The sequence below is a fragment of the Glycine soja genome, chromosome 8 (assembly GCF_004193775.1).
Source record: "Glycine soja cultivar W05 chromosome 8, ASM419377v2, whole genome shotgun sequence".
Lineage (NCBI taxonomy): Eukaryota > Viridiplantae > Streptophyta > Magnoliopsida > Fabales > Fabaceae > Glycine > Glycine soja.
Window position 1 is genome coordinate 20,712,257 of NC_041009.1, and position 15,622 is coordinate 20,727,878.

Genomic DNA, 15,622 nt, shown 5'->3' on the forward strand with positions numbered 1-15,622 from the left:
TTCAAGAAAAGATTTTGAATATCCTAGAATTAAAAACGAAAAAGGGTGAATGTAATGGGTGTCGTTGAAGAAGCCAACCTTGAAGGTTGAATTTGACACCTTTTCTTTTACGCCTTCCAAACAGCGCAGGCAAGTGGATTTTTGTTCAACCGTGCACAGAAAAATAACAGAAAAAATTAAGCAAATTATGTTGCCGTGCTTGCAGAGTAAGCAAATTATGTGAATTTGGTACGTTGGTTTTTCCTTATAACCCGATGTAGATGTGAATTTGGATAAAGAAAGGTGAGGAGGAAAATTTGATAAGGATGCAAAGGTGCAGATAAGAATGGAGCAACAAAATAGCCCACGATACAAAGTGGTTAAACTTTTTAACATGAGAGGGGTATCTGAGTAATTCAGTAAATGATAGGGAGTTTGATTACATGAATATTAGCATAATTTTTTTTAATTAATTTACAAGTAAAATCGATTAAATAAAAATAGACACAAAAAAAAAATATTTCCTTTATATATTATTATAGATATCAAATTCAATTGTGGGTCACACTTCACATCCCTCTTTGGTGCCAACTAAGTAGAGGTGACGCTACAGGTGTGGGCACATGAACGGACCTTCATATTTGGATTGCACCAAACCAATGCTATGATTCAATGATTGTTCTGAAATTTATAAAAAAAAAAAAAAACACATTTTCTGTCATAAATCATTTCAATTTAATCCAATTCAATCCTTGCAATTTTTTTGTCAATTTAGCTGTTGCAACTGATACTCTAACAGTGTTTTATTCTATGCATCTCTTTACCAAATTGCCCCTGCTCAAAGTTGAAATTCTATAGTCACTTTTTAATTTTTTTTTTGTTCTGGGTGTTTTTCTTATCTGTGTTTTGTTTCAATTGCGCGAGGTGGGTTTTTCTAGGGTTTGGAGGCTATGCCGAAAGCGGGTTGAATAAGCTCAGGTAAGGAAAATCTCTCTTTGCAGCTATTCAATTCTCAAATTCGAACTTGGGTGCCTTGGGTTTTGGTTGATTTTTTTCTTGTAATTTTCTTGTTTGTTTGTGAATTCTACTTTAGGGGGTGGTTTGGATTTGTGTCCGAGGAGGATTTCTGATTAACTTACTGTGCATTTGATTACGGTTGTGTCTCAGGAATGTGAGATTTTGTGGGTGGTACTTGACATGGATTGAGGAATGAAGCGACTTTGTCATGTTATTTGGTTGGCGATTGTGTTGTTGCTAGGAAATTTTCGAAAATGTGTTTCTCAGTTGCCCCAAGTCCTGATTAGTCTTTCCCCCCAAGTGTTTGGATATATTCTATGTTGTGGAGTATCGGTGTTAGTCGAGGCTGGGCACTTCATGGACGATTTAAGGGATCTGGGACAGTTTGAACTCCTAGGTATATGAAATATATGGGTGTTGAAGATTTAGGTCATTTTTAGATCAACTTCTTCGTAAACACTTAAAAGAAAATAAAATAAGAAGGGAGAATGACTTGAACTTTTCACATAAGCTAAAATCAACTTACCTAGTTCAGCTTTTGGAGAAGTTAGATGAGCGAACTTCTATAAAAATTAAGTGCATAAGTTGATTTTTAACTTATGAGAGAAGTTAAATTTATTTTACCTTAATTTCTTCTCGTGTGAGTGCTTGTGGAGAAGTTTATCTTTATCCAAACAAAAACTAGGAGCGAATTGAATGGAAATCAATTGAACATCACTTGAATGTCTAACTTATATTCCAGTTGTTAGGAGCTTAGATGTATGTAAGAGCAAGATCTAAACAAAAAATTGAGTACTGAACATATCCAAGTTTACTTATTTGGCTCTGTACTATATATATATATATATATATGCCTTTAAACAAGGACTGCATTTTATAAGTTATAACCATCCCTTTCATCCTTAACCGTATGTTGCATGCTTGCATCTCACCACCAATAATCTTTACCCCTTGGTCCAAAACCGCTTGATTCATTGCATGTCTCTTTTGATACCTTGCTAATCCCTTTAGTTTGTTCCACATCACGTCATTTATATCAATTATCAACTGAAAATGTGAGAAAAAAAAACTCTAAATTTGCGGCCTTCATTTTCATTTTGGAGATGGAGAAGGTATCTCATGGATTGTAAGACTAGAAGTAATCGAAGTAACCTTACCCTGGAAATCCACTTCTTACCAATGCATTGGAAGGAGAAAAGGCTTTCTTGTATTATTTTGTTGAACTAACTTTGGAGTACTATAGAAAGCAACCCCTTTAGGTTAATTCTTTATAATAAGTTATTTTCTTCAAATGTATAATTATAAAATTGTTATTTGCATTGTTCAGTATTGCCTTCATCTGTGGACTTGATTTCTCCGCATTACCATGAAGTATTTAATTAAGAACTTTGGTATTTAGGTTTTGTCTACTTTGTGAATACCCTAAAATTTTCCAACAAAGAGTTGTTATAATCTGATAATTTTTCTTTTGGTTTTTTTAGGTGAAGAAAATGATTCTCACAAAGCAGTACCGATGCATACACTCAGCTAGCTGTCAATGTACTAAAGGGCATTTAAGTGAAGATGTGATATTCTTAGTATTTCATAATTTGAATTGGAATCCCAAGCTAATTGCTACTCTATCATGTGTGTGCAAATGGTTTGATGATCTTGCCAAGCGAGTTCTATGGAAAGAGTTTTGTAGAACAAGAGCTCCGAAAATGTTGTGTGATCTGCAATCTAATGGGAGCCACATTGTTGATGGGAACTGGAGGGCCCTAGGGAAGCTTCTTATATACTGTTCAGGATGCACAAAAGGTGGCTTGTTCAATAGCATTCAGATCCCTGGTCACTTTGTTTATCAGACACGATTTTCTAGAACATCAGGAAAGAGCTTTCTTTTGCCACAATGCAGAACTGATGTTTTGTATGTGTCTGATCCTTGTGAGCATCTTGACCAAGGTGAAGAAGGAGATGTAGGATTCTTCCGTGGCATTTTCAAGTCATTTGCAACCTCAAAGGTCAGGAAGATGCTTATTAATAAAGGTGCCAAGCTCCATCCAACAGAAGTCTGCCCTTATTGTAAGGCAAAGTTGTGGAGCATGCTGCAAGCCAAAATGATCCCTCAAAGTGCTAGTTGCAGGTTGGGTTCTTATGATGATTGTATTGAGTATTATGTGTGCCTCAACGGCCACATGCTTGGGATATGTACACTGTTACCATTGTCTGATTCAGAAGAGGCATCTGAATTGGAGTAATACCTAAATGATTTTCAGGTATTTTCACGTATCTGGAAAACTATTACTTTCCTGTTTATGTTAGCCTTTTACATTTTTATATAAAATGGGAATAAGGATGGAAATGTGTATTCTAGTAACTATGCCAAGTGGTTTTCATTTAGAACTGGACCCATTTAGAATGCCATTAGTTAGAACTTATTTGGATGTTTTAGTTGTAGTTAATATTTATTCTTTACTATTAAAACAGAAATGGTTTAATTAATTATTTGGTCCTATACGCCAAATTTTTAATTTAGTCTTCATACAAGCAATTTATGTTTTTAGTACTTAAGCCGCTATTTTGTGGTGGCTTCACTCCACCAGAAAACTAACAAGGGTTGAAAGTTGCAACATAAAGTGCTCGAAAGGTTCCTTTTGGAGTGGTTCATGATATTACTCTAGCATAAATGGGAACAATGTAGACAATTATTTTCAGGAGCATAACAGTGGTACTGGTGAAGAATATAATCTAGAAAACTATGATGCAGGATAACTAGAACCCTTGTCGTCTAGAGTATTATTATTATTGTTATATATGGTTGATTGTAATATACTGAATGACTGGTTGATCTGCTCATATCAAGTACAGGGAAAATATTGTATGTAAAGACACATTCATAGGAAACCATTTTTAGCACTCTAATTGCTTCATAAGCAAATTTTAGTACTCTATTATCAGTGTGCAGTGATCTAAACAACATTATTCTCTATGAACTTTAAATGACTAATATTACAAGATAAAATATTACATGTATAGAAAGAACTCGTGCCTCACGGGAATGATAAAAATGTTTATATTAAAAGTAGAAAATGTTTTGAACCAAGAGTAGAGAATCCTGAAGGCACAAGCATTAGCTACATTATTCTGAAGTCCTAACAATAGGACACTTCCTGTTATCTTTGGACAGGTTGGCAGTAAATCTTTACAAGTTGGCTAAACACTGCTGTTATACTCCAGGCTCAATTCAACTAATCAGCACCTAAAATATGCCATTAACTTACCCTCAAGCTTGATGCTGCAATCTCACCCAACCCAAGCCACAATTTCCAAGGAAGGACGGAGATGATCAATTTTTAGTATGAATCGTTATACTGAAGTTTGTTACTGTGAACTATGTGATATCCCATGTAGATTGATACGCGGTGTCTCTACCTGTGACAAATATGCGTGTGTAATAATTCATACTTGTTCAATATAATCAGGATTCATTCTATATCACTTCACTCTCCAACCCCCTCCACCGGTTGATGAAGCATACAAAATAAATTGTATTTAAATGAGAAACAGTATTCTCTCAGTCCTGGCAGGCCTGAATTTGTGCAAGAATACATGGAATTTGAGATTAAAATTAGAAATTCTGTAGAACAAGTTTATAAAATTATTTCATGACTTTTTAAAGTTATTCTAAACTTTAATAAATATAAGGAAAAATATATCAATAATTTTTTATTAATTAGTAAACTTTAAATTCTCATGAACTAAACATTTTAAAATAATTACTTAAACTAAATCATTGAATCAAATACAGCCTTATTGCTTGTATCTTTCCAGCAGGAACAGTTTAATGCTTCTCATAGCCAAGCATTAATTTTTAACCAAGCTGGAATTAATCCAACTCAATATTACTGAAATAAGCTCAGCCTGGCTCATCTACATTACCAGGTTAAATATGCAGAACGCGACTCACTCAACAGAGGTAAAAATATATATTTACACTGTTTTCGAGTGACAAATGTTATTCGTATTGGTAATAGAAAATATATATTAGATGCAAACTACACCGGCATCATTGTTCAATTGGTATAAGGAAACTGTATGCTCAAATTTGTGTGTGAAGGAAAAATATAGAGTAAGTAGAAGGAATTCATGGGGCCTGTGGGAAGGGTTCCAAGGTGCCTTGAGGGGTAGATTCTGAATCAGCTGCAAGTTTCTTAAAAACAAGCTTTTGCTGGGGAAGTTGGCCGTTGGTAAATGCTGTGAGTTCAGTGTCTATTAGAATTGCATCCTCTTCCTTAAACTCTCCTCTGAGAATACCCTTGGCGAGTTCATTCTCCACATTCTGCTGAATCACTCGCTTGACTGGCCTAGCGCCATAGTTGGGGTCATACCCTAAACTTCCAAGAAGTTGAACAGCAGCATCCGTCACTTGGATTTTCATCTTGCGATCTGCAATTCTCTTTTGCACACGCTCCAGCTGTAGTATACCACAAACGAAAAAAAGTGTTATTAAGGATGTGAAATACCACTTAACAGCACCATGCAATAAGGCTTAATGAACTTCTAACTAGTAACTTCACATGTTGAAATAAGAGACATCATATTCAGATTTTAGACTAGAGCTGATAAAATGTCAATTTCTCTAAATTCAAGGACACTACCATCCTTACAAGCATTGATAATCAATATGAACATATGAATCAATCAATTTTCAGACATGGGGAGGGGGAACTCATATTAAGCATGCCAGAAATAAGAATAGAAATTACCTGTAATCTGACAATGCTACTTATTTGTTCACGGTCTAGAGGCTGGAAAACAATATATTCGTCAACTCTATTCATAAACTCAGGGCGAAAGATGGATCTTGCAGCATCCATTACGCGCTGTTTTATGGTTTCATAAGCCAACTCTTTCGGCGTGGTGTCATCATCTGTGTTCAAGATGTACTGTGATCCAACATTTGAGGTCATAATGATAACAGTGTTGGTAAAACTTACTGTGCGACCTTGTGAGTCGGTTACTCTTCCATCATCCAAAATTTGAAGGAATACATTGAAGACATCAGCGTGTGCCTTCTCAATCTCATCAAACAAAATAACAGCATATGGTCTGCGGCGAACTATCTCAGTAAGTTGCCCTCCTTCTTCGTACCCAACATATCCAGGTGGAGCCCCAATCAATCTTGAAACAGCATGTTTTTCCATGTACTCACTCATATCAATTCGTACAAGAGCTTCTTCAGTGTTGAACAAGTAGGCTGCAAGTGCCTTAGCCAGCTCCGTCTTTCCTACACCTGTAGGTCCCATAAACATGAAGCTGGCAATTGGACGATGAGGATCTGAAAGACCTGCTCTTGAACGTTGGATAGCCTCAGCAACTGCCTTAACTGCAGGGTCTTGGCCAACAACACGCTTATGAAGCACTTCCTCTAAATACAACAACTTCTCCCTCTCTGATTGTTGAAGTTTTGAAACAGGGATACCAGTCCACTTGCTTACAATTTCAGCAATATCATTTCCCGTAACTTCCTCTCTCAGCATAGACTTCCCAGAGTTCATATATTCGTCTAACTCCTTCTCTGCACTTTCAAGTTGCCGTTGCAAGGAGTTAAGACTGCCATACTTTAATTCAGCAGCACGATTAAGATCATACTCCCGCTCAGCCTGTTGGATCTCAAGATTCACTCTGTCTATCTGTTGCATAAATACAGAAATCATTAGTATCAGCTGTTGATCATATAGTACAATATAATCATCTTTTACATAATTAATTATCTAACTTAAATTATAATTACCAACTCAACCCATATACTTGCACTATTTCCGTGTGCTGAAGATACTTCAGAATATTATTTTCATCCTATCCCTCTTTTAGCAATTGCTTAATTAAAATGAAAAAAAGAGTTAAATAACACCTCTTCTTTGATTGATTGAATACGAGTCATTACAGACTTTTCATGCTCCCACTGTTCAGTCAGCTCAGCCTGTTTCTCTTTTAAGAGAGAAAGCTCTGCCTCAAGACGATTCAGCCTATCTTTAGAAGCCTTATCTGTATCATTCATGAGAGAGAGTCTCTCCATCTCTAGTTTCAGGACTGATCTGTTGATCTCATCAAGTGCAGTAGGTTTAGAAGTGATTTCCATTTTCAGTTTTGCAGCCGCCTCATCAACCAGGTCAATAGCTGCAATTTGGAAGAAACTATAAATTAGTGCGCTCTGGGCATTGTTGATGCTGATACCAGTCCAGAAGAAATTTTAGCAACTTAAAAGTGTAATAAAAAGACACAAGTCACTCCGAAACGAGAACTATATTTTGATCATTCAAAACCAAATCCTTCAGAAACCAGTACTATAATCATATGTATCTGGCATGTTCCCAACAACAGCCAAGTGCCTATAGATTTGAAGTTTTACAAAATGATTCCAAGCTTTTACATGATTTATCCCTAAATGGCAGCAAACTATTTTCTAAGCATTGGCATTTGAAAGGTTTCAAGACCAACTGCACAGGGATTTTTATTCTAACCAACATCTGTAAATTATTTGTTTTCCATAAATCCTAACTGAATTCATATATTCTCAGAAGCATGCTTAAATCATTCAGAAAATGTTCTAATTCAGAATTCAAATCTCTTTCATACAAAAGTTGTAAGTGTCATAAAAGTAACTTATTACTAGAACCAATGTCAATGCACCAGAAACTTCTCAATCATTGTGGAAAACATTCACTGGGTGTTTAAAGCATTAAGCATGTACTATTACCTTTGTCAGGCAAAAATCTTCCACTGATATATCTATCTGAGAGAATTGCAGCTTCCACAAGTGCACTGTCAGAAATTCGGACTCCATGATGTAGTTCATACCTTTCCCGCAGTCCCCTCAGTATTGAAATTGTATCTTCAACTGTAGGTTGGTCAACATAAACTTGCTGGAAACGGCGTTCTAGTGCTGGGTCCTTCTCAATATACTTCCGATACTCGTCCAGTGTTGTTGCACCAATACATCGCAACTCACCCCGACCAAGCATAGGTTTTAAGAGATTACCAGCATCCATAGCGCCATTTGTAGCTCCTAACATAAGATAGATAATGATTGCAATCAAATCCAACATCTGACATGTTAATTTCAAATCTCCATTTGGCATCAGCTATAACCAGAAGTAATATTTTAGGAAAATGATATGAATTAAAATGTATCATCTATGATCAGTATCCCCCAGTGATCCAAAGAGTTTTGGAATACAAACCAATTTGCATCAAGTAGTAGTCAAAAGTAAAGAAAAGCCAAAAGTAAGCTGACTGAAAATGGTAGAGTTTGAAGCTTGTTACCTGCCCCAACAACTGTATGAATCTCGTCAATGAAAAGGATAGTCTGACCATCAGATTCTGTCACTTCTTTTAGTACAGCTTTCAGCCTATCCTCGAATTCTCCCCGGTACTTCGCTCCAGCAATAAGTGCTCCCATATCGAGAGATATAAGCTGAAGAAAGACCATTGCCAAAAAAAATCAATTTTACAATCCAAGAAAATATGCAAACTTAAAAAGAGAAATATTACATTTTGCTTTAGAAAATGGCAGTTAAACTAAGCTGGCAGAGATTATAATAGTGAAATTGAAAATGGGAACAGACACTTGAAAACCAGTTTCATCCATTTTCAGCTCTATCAAGAATTGCCCAAGCATTTGGATAAAGCACATACCCTACGGTTCATCAAAGCTTGAGGAACATCTCCGTGCACTATTCTCTGAGCCAGTCTGTTTCAAAGGAAGAATTAGGTCAATATGCAGAGCAAACAAAGGAATACTAACAAAAGAATCCAAATAAGGTGCAAGCGAGAATAAAATTAGTTAACCTGATTTTTTTCCAATAAAGTTATCAGAAAAGCCCGAAGCTCTGGCTACTTAAATATTTCTATGGTATTCATGCTCAAACTAAGCACTGAGCATACATCCAATATTGTTTCTGTCATTATAATTTATACTACTAGAAGGGAAAACTGGAAAAGTCATCATTTTAAATTATCACTTAGGCCAACCTATTTAAGAAACATATCATTAATAGATTAATTTTACACATATTGTATGTTTTCAATAAAATTTCATTATCTTTTTTCATATAATGTATAAAACCATATGTTTTAACAAATGGAAATGAAATCCAATCATAGGAAACAGCAAGGGTGAAGACCTAAGTGCTTACCCTTCAGAAATAGCAGTCTTTCCAACACCAGGTTCACCGATTAGCACGGGATTGTTCTTTGTCCTCCTGGAGAGAATTTGGATGCACCTTCGTATTTCATCATCTCTTCCTATGACTGGGTCGAGTTTTCCAGCTTTTGCCATTGCGGTCAAATCTTTTCCATATTTTTCCAAGGCTTCATACTTCCCTTCAGGATCTATATAGAAACTTAAAATGAGGCTTGAGCAATACAAAGTTGACAAATCATTCACAGCATACAGTTCCAATAAACTCGGAAAAAATGAAAGACGATAGGAATCCACTAGTCCTCAATCATCCCCAATCATACTCAAGTCTTCAATACAATAAAATTAAAATCTCTAACTAGTGCTCCTCCAAATGGAAAATGTAACTACCTTGATCAATAACTGACTGACGTCCCCTAACAGACTCTATTGCAGATTTTAGAGCAGGCTCAGATATTTGAAAATCTCTAAAGAATTGCTTCCCAAATCGTTGATCTTGGGTAAAAGCAAGAACCAAGTGCTCAACTGAAACAAATGAATCCCCATACTTTTTCTTGTGGTCCCTAGCTCTCTGAATCAATGCCTCCAAATCACGGCCCAACATTGAACCAGATGATTCCCCTAGAACCTAAGATAATTGAACATGTGATAAACAACTGGGTTCTCGGGAGGAATAACTAGCAGTTAAACTCAATCAGACAACAAATACAAAAGCTCGTATTTCAATTCAAACTCGTTTGAATCTGTGAATCACCTTGGGTTGCCGCTGAATGTACTTATCAGTAGCTTCTAGAAGGCGAGTGTTATCCACCCCAACCTTCGAAAAGATCCTGCGAGCAAGCCCATTCTTCTGCTCCAACAAAGCCTTCATCAAGTGCTCTGTCTCTACTATCTGATGCTTGTTCTCTTTGGCCACCTCCGGCGACGAAACTATTGCCTGCCACGCCATCTCTGTGAACTCTTGCTGCGTAATCTACCATTGCATCAAAACCCCAACATTAACCACTGCACCCCACAATCTCCAACAACCACCATACAACCCAAATCCACAAACATTCAAAATTGTAAATAAACTGGATAAAATTACCACATATGGTTAAATTGGTTGAGTTTGGTTAGTTAGTGATTAATTATTAGTTGGTGCTAGCTTGCTTCTCTGCTGCTACACAGAAGCTCAATTTTAAACTACTTTTCTCCATTAACCCATGTTATATTTTTCTCTACCATGTTTTCCAACAGAGAAAATCTTGTAACTAGAAAAGTTTAAACTAGTTCTTTTTTTAAAGGCCAAATTAGTCATTAATCTGTTAGTTTTTGTTAGTGGGAGAGATTCAAATCTACGATCACTCCCTCCTCCCTCCCCCTTCTCCCATCAACCATCAACCCTATAACTCCAAAAGTTTCAACTAGTTGACTAGGCTCTATTTAGATAAATTTCTCCATAAACACTTGTGATAAGAAAATAAAAAAGGTAAAGTAAATTAAAATTCTCTCATAATTTAAATCAACTTATACACTTCCAATTTTTATTGAAGTTCTCTCATTTACCTAAAGCTGATGTCCATAAATTGATTTTAACTTAGTTTAATTCATTTTGCTCCTTATTTTCTTTTCTTAAAAGTGCTTACCGATATAAGTTTATCAAAATTTGACCTAGTTAAACTAGTGTCTACCAAAATTTTGAACTTGCTTCAAGCATGGTAATTGCATCTTTCGAGAGGAAAGGAAAAAGAACAAATTAGAAATAAATGCGTTATTTATTTATTTATTTATTTATTTATTTATGATGTGTTACCCTTCCACTTGAAGCTTCACAGCGAACGGTGAAAGGTGAGGAATTTCTCCGAATTGTCTGAAACCCATTTGCAAAAGAGTGTCTTTTATTGAAGGAAGGCGATCGGAGGGGCTTCAGGGAAATGGGTTTTGCGAGGGAGAGATAGTGGCGGTTGTGAGATAAATGACCATGCTTTGTGTTGCAGGAGAAGGGAACAACAGCGTGAGAGAGAGAAAACGACGTCGTGGAGGCCATGAGCAATGAGGAGGAAGAGCGTCGAGGGAAGAGCGAGTGGGAAGGAATGATAGTGAAAAATTAAAGGAAAGAGAGAAGAGGGAACTTTGCGTTGCGTGGGTATTGAGGAAAGAAAAAAGAGAAGACAACAGAAGAAAAGAGAAAGGTTGTAACAGAACAGAAATTGCAAGGAGAGAGTTGGGGCAGGAATAGGAATAGGAATAGAGTGAGAGTAGAGCATTCTGGGAAGTTCCTGAATTGTTTAGATGAGTAGCCATACACCACGTGGTGGCTTGGCTTGCGTTGGATATGATGCTCATGTTCCCTTTTGGAGCTACTATGTACCAAGAAAATGACTTACATCACATAAATTTAGCTTTGACGGTAAAAATTGGTGGATACAATTGGTGAAATTAAAGTTAGAAATTTTGGATATTATATGAATTTGATTATCTAATTTTTAATCAAACTTTATTTATTTTTTATTCGTGATTAATTAGTTAGAGTCTTTTCTTTATGATTAATGGAAGGATTAACACCAAATTTATTTTTTAACCTTTGGCCTATCTAATCATCCTAACCTGTTATTAAAATGTAAGATTTAAACTTAAAATTTTGAGCTTGAATTAAATATAATTTTCTTTTAGTTAATTTGATCATGATATAACATGAGTTTAGGTAGCAAAAACCCATTTAAATCTCGTAAAAATTGAGCTTGTATAGGACTTCATTTTAGAAACTCGAATTAAATCAAGATTCTTTTGCTTCAATCCAATATACCTCGTAATTCACATTAGGCCAACCTGTATTAGGTTGGATAATCTTTTTGCCGCCTCCACTCATGCATGTATGTTTTAATATATTGTTAGCTTATTTTAATTAAGTTATTATTATAAGATTTACAATTTCTTTCAAGTACAACAATAAGATGAGTTTTTTTTTTTAACTTTTACATAACAATGAAATGAGTCGTGAACTTAAGAATTCATGCAAACTATTTTTATTTGATCAATTCTAGTGGGTCCATAAAAATTTAAGTTTTCAATTAAATATAAATTATCTTAAATAAAAATTTAAAATTAGTTAATAAAAATGTTTCATTTTAAATGTTCTTAATTAATAATTAAAAAAATTATGTAACTATAATATAAAATAATTTTATAATGATATTTATTCACAAACACAAACACTAGCATGTAATAAGTTTATTGATTTTTATAATATTATCTAAAAAAAATAAATATCAATATCAATGATGACTTTTAATTAGTTAATAGTGTAAAAAATTACACGCAATGATTAGACTCTTAATAATTATGTAACTCTTAATAATTAGGTCCGCATCAGCCGTTTGTCTATCCAAATATAATGTGTCACACTCATTGATTTCACTTGCATTCATTTTCTTATCATTCACAAGTTAATGGCATTTACATCTTTGCGTCGTTGCATATAACCAATGAAAAGATAAAGAATGTTAATTGTTAAAACTATTACACGTTTGTTGTAACAAGCTGAAACCACTAGCTTTGAGGGTTGTCCAAACAAGCAGGATTATCATCCACACAGATGCATATTTTTGTGACAATCTTAGATGAAGTAGGAGATTCCCTTTCCAAGCATAGGTTATGGCCTTGTTCATCTATGGTACCCAAATGAAGATTGGAAGCTGATAAAGTTTTCCACGAACTCTGCTTACTCTTGCAGTCATTTGAGAGACTCAGTGGAGACCCATCACCAATTGTTTTTATGCATTTGCTAATAGCCACCAGTTTTATTTCCTGCCCTTCTTGGCTCCACCTACTTTGGTCCTCACAATCACCCAGTTCAAGTTCATGGTTCTTGTTTACATTCACACATTGCCCACTTAGTGGATGATATATTATATATGGGAGTAGCTGGAATTTGAGCTTGGGCCTGCAATTAATAAAACATGCACTCATCATAACTAATTTATTATATTCCCTAAGAAAATATTTGGTCTGCAAAATTCAAAATATATATCTTGGACTTTATGTGAATGTGACTGTGCAAAAAGTTCACAATTTTAGTTTTTGACAATAATGTAATTATATGGTTATACTCTGTAAAGCATTCTTTCTCACACACCTTTTCCTATTTGGAGAATTTTAGGTTGGTCTTACTAAATATGTAGATCTCATTTCCTATTTGATGAGTTCTATTTCCAAATTAGTGAACTGATTTCAACAACTAAAAAAAGTAGATTGGAAAGATAGAATTTTATAAAATAAGTCACCAGCATTTTTCCTAATAGAAAAGGTAATTATACTATCATGATTTTAAAAAACGGTCTATCTATGACCAAAATTTTGACCATAACGTCAAAGTTTTTTAGCTCATTGTGACCCTGTTAGTTGCATTTGTCCGTAATTTCCCAAGTTGTCAAGGATCGCAACAAAATTGCAACCCCACTCCAAATTTAAAACCATGTATACTATCTGAAAGACTAGTTGACTTGAGTGTGCATACATATAAAATTTATTTAGCTGAATGATTCGAAAGCCATACCTAGAAGCATCTTCTGCACAAGTTGAAACCTTTGAGGGAATTCCGGATATCTTAGGGTTGAAAAGTCATACACCCACAATCCTATCTTGCTCTTTGACATAGTAGCCACCCTGTGCAGTCCACAATGCCCAATCCAAATCCACCCTTGCTAGGTAGGCCAACATGCATGACATGAATCTGTTGTTCTTCTCATCCCTTTTGGTCATGTCCATCCCAAACTCACTCATCACCAATGCACCAGGATTCTGACCCCTCATAAGAAACCCGGGATGCTGAGGACCATGCATAAGAATGTACCTCCTACACCAATTTGTTCCCCACACTAACGTTTAGAGGCCTTGTCTTCAGGAAGCTCAAATTAGTGTCATAGTTCAAACCAGATGAAACAAACCCCAGAACATTGGGATTTGCTTTGTGAACTGTTGCTGCTCCTTGACTCATGTACCTGTGCCAATCCTCTTGATTTTGACGTGGACCACGATCGAAGTTCATTTCTCAAAACTATTGCCACCACCTGTTCAAACGTTACACGATAAATTTTATTAGATAAAAGTTTATATGATAATATCATATCATATAATAATATACTAAAATAAGCTTAAAAAATTATAGAATATCACAAGTTATTTTCAAAAACTCAATAAAGTTCACATAATTCTTTCAAGCACTTCTTTAATCAATACTCTTAGAAGCTTTTTTTACCTCATAGTTTAAGGTAAATAAAGTTTTACTTTTAAAACTCTTTTCATATAAAACTAATTGTATCATATAGACACTTATAACATGTTTGGTTGCACGATGAAAAGGCAAGCACATATAAAACATGAAAAAACAACTATTTTTAACGCAAGCTTCTTTCGACCTATCGCAAAACAAAACATACATTGAACTTGTGTTGGTTTTTATGTTTACATGAATTTGAAAGCAGCAAATCATCAAAACAACATTTTGTTTGCTCTGAAAGAAAGACATTTGGACCTGATGAAACGTGAAAACAAACATGCTATTAGATTGTTAATTCAATTACACCATAGTTTACAATTTGGTTTATTTTTTAGGAGAGAAGAGTAATGTAAAAAAAAAAAAAAAGTTAATGAACCTGAGATTTTCCTTTGACACGATTGGCTATCATGGAGAGGCCTTGTAGCCATTCCTCAGGGTTGAAGTGTTCATCTCCAAAGAAGCCATTCCCATCATTGTCGCCACAACACCATTTAGGGTCACTAACATGGTTATCAGCCAACACCATCATCCCTTGTCTCCCAAACTCATCAATCACAGCATCAAAGGCTTCCACAAGTGTAACAGTCTCCAAAGAAGGGTTGTAAGGTCTAAGGCCTAATCTAATGCCATGGAGCTTCAATGAGTCCAAAGTTTCACCAACTTTGTGGCTACTATAGCGTGTGAACATGTGTGTTGCCCATGTGTAGCGAACACAATTGAAGCCTAGCTTCTTTATTTCACCTATAAGATCTTTCAAGGATATTAAGTCAAGACCTTCCCCCAACATTGAATTGAGGTGACTTGACCAGTTCACACAATGCATCTTCATCCTTTTCCCTGACTCTTCCACTATCCATCTCTTGTTGGTTGAAAGTGGAAGAGAATTTGAATGTGATGTAAAGAGAGAAAGTGCAAACAACAAGATCAAGCACAAAGGTTTTCCCTTCATTTTTTTTTTGTTCTAAAAAAAGTTTGTACGTAGAAATATTGAATAGAATTTTGGGTTGAGTTTATTTTTCCTTATGCTCTATCTTTTGTGCTTATATAGGAACCGTGGTGTTAGTTACCATGACTTTGACCTAGTTAGATTTTTTTTTTCTAATTTTAGCATGAACTTCTTTTTGCTGCAGTTAGTGACAGCTTCATTTGCCATATATATAAAAGGTTATGCTGTCAATATTTTT

At 35.3% G+C, this 15,622-nt stretch overlaps 2 protein-coding genes and 1 pseudogene across 6 annotated transcripts; 1 reads left to right on the plus strand and 2 right to left on the minus strand.

Moving 5' to 3' along the window:
- Positions 1 to 647: 647 nt before the first annotated feature.
- Positions 648 to 4,473, plus strand: LOC114422680 (EID1-like F-box protein 2). Of its 3 annotated transcripts, none has more exons than XM_028389159.1 (4): positions 648 to 957; positions 1,147 to 1,393; positions 2,478 to 3,251; positions 4,138 to 4,473. In XM_028389159.1, exon 3 carries the CDS (start codon positions 2,487 to 2,489, stop codon positions 3,231 to 3,233), a length of 747 nt encoding a protein of 248 aa, XP_028244960.1. In that variant the 5' UTR covers positions 648 to 957; positions 1,147 to 1,393; positions 2,478 to 2,486; the 3' UTR covers positions 3,234 to 3,251; positions 4,138 to 4,473. The 3 variants fall into 3 exon arrangements, with proteins under 3 accessions (XP_028244960.1, XP_028244958.1, XP_028244959.1); XM_028389157.1 differs by having other exon boundaries at positions 652 to 957; positions 4,163 to 4,473; XM_028389158.1 differs by lacking the exon at positions 1,147 to 1,393 and having other exon boundaries at positions 652 to 957; positions 4,163 to 4,473.
- A 267-nt stretch (positions 4,474 to 4,740) lies between these two features.
- Positions 4,741 to 11,421, minus strand: LOC114422681 (chaperone protein ClpB3, chloroplastic-like). Of its 3 annotated transcripts, XR_003668714.1 has the most exons (11): positions 10,974 to 11,420; positions 9,933 to 10,151; positions 9,569 to 9,806; positions 9,174 to 9,369; positions 8,674 to 8,728; positions 8,302 to 8,452; positions 7,736 to 8,044; positions 6,890 to 7,155; positions 5,742 to 6,668; positions 5,002 to 5,449; positions 4,741 to 4,912 (listed from the first exon to the last, which is right to left on the minus strand). XR_003668714.1 is itself a non-coding variant. In XM_028389161.1 (10 exons), exons 1-10 carry the CDS (start codon positions 11,205 to 11,207, stop codon positions 5,120 to 5,122), a joined length of 2,916 nt encoding a protein of 971 aa, XP_028244962.1. In that variant the 5' UTR covers positions 11,208 to 11,421; the 3' UTR covers positions 4,769 to 5,119. The 3 variants fall into 3 exon arrangements, 2 of the variants coding, with proteins under 2 accessions (XP_028244962.1, XP_028244961.1); XM_028389161.1 differs by having other exon boundaries at positions 4,769 to 5,449; positions 9,933 to 10,142; positions 10,974 to 11,421; XM_028389160.1 differs by having other exon boundaries at positions 4,769 to 5,449.
- Positions 11,422 to 12,679: 1,258 nt separating this feature from the next.
- On the minus strand, positions 12,680 to 15,387 carry LOC114423569 (annotated as a pseudogene).
- Positions 15,388 to 15,622: the final 235 nt, after the last annotated feature.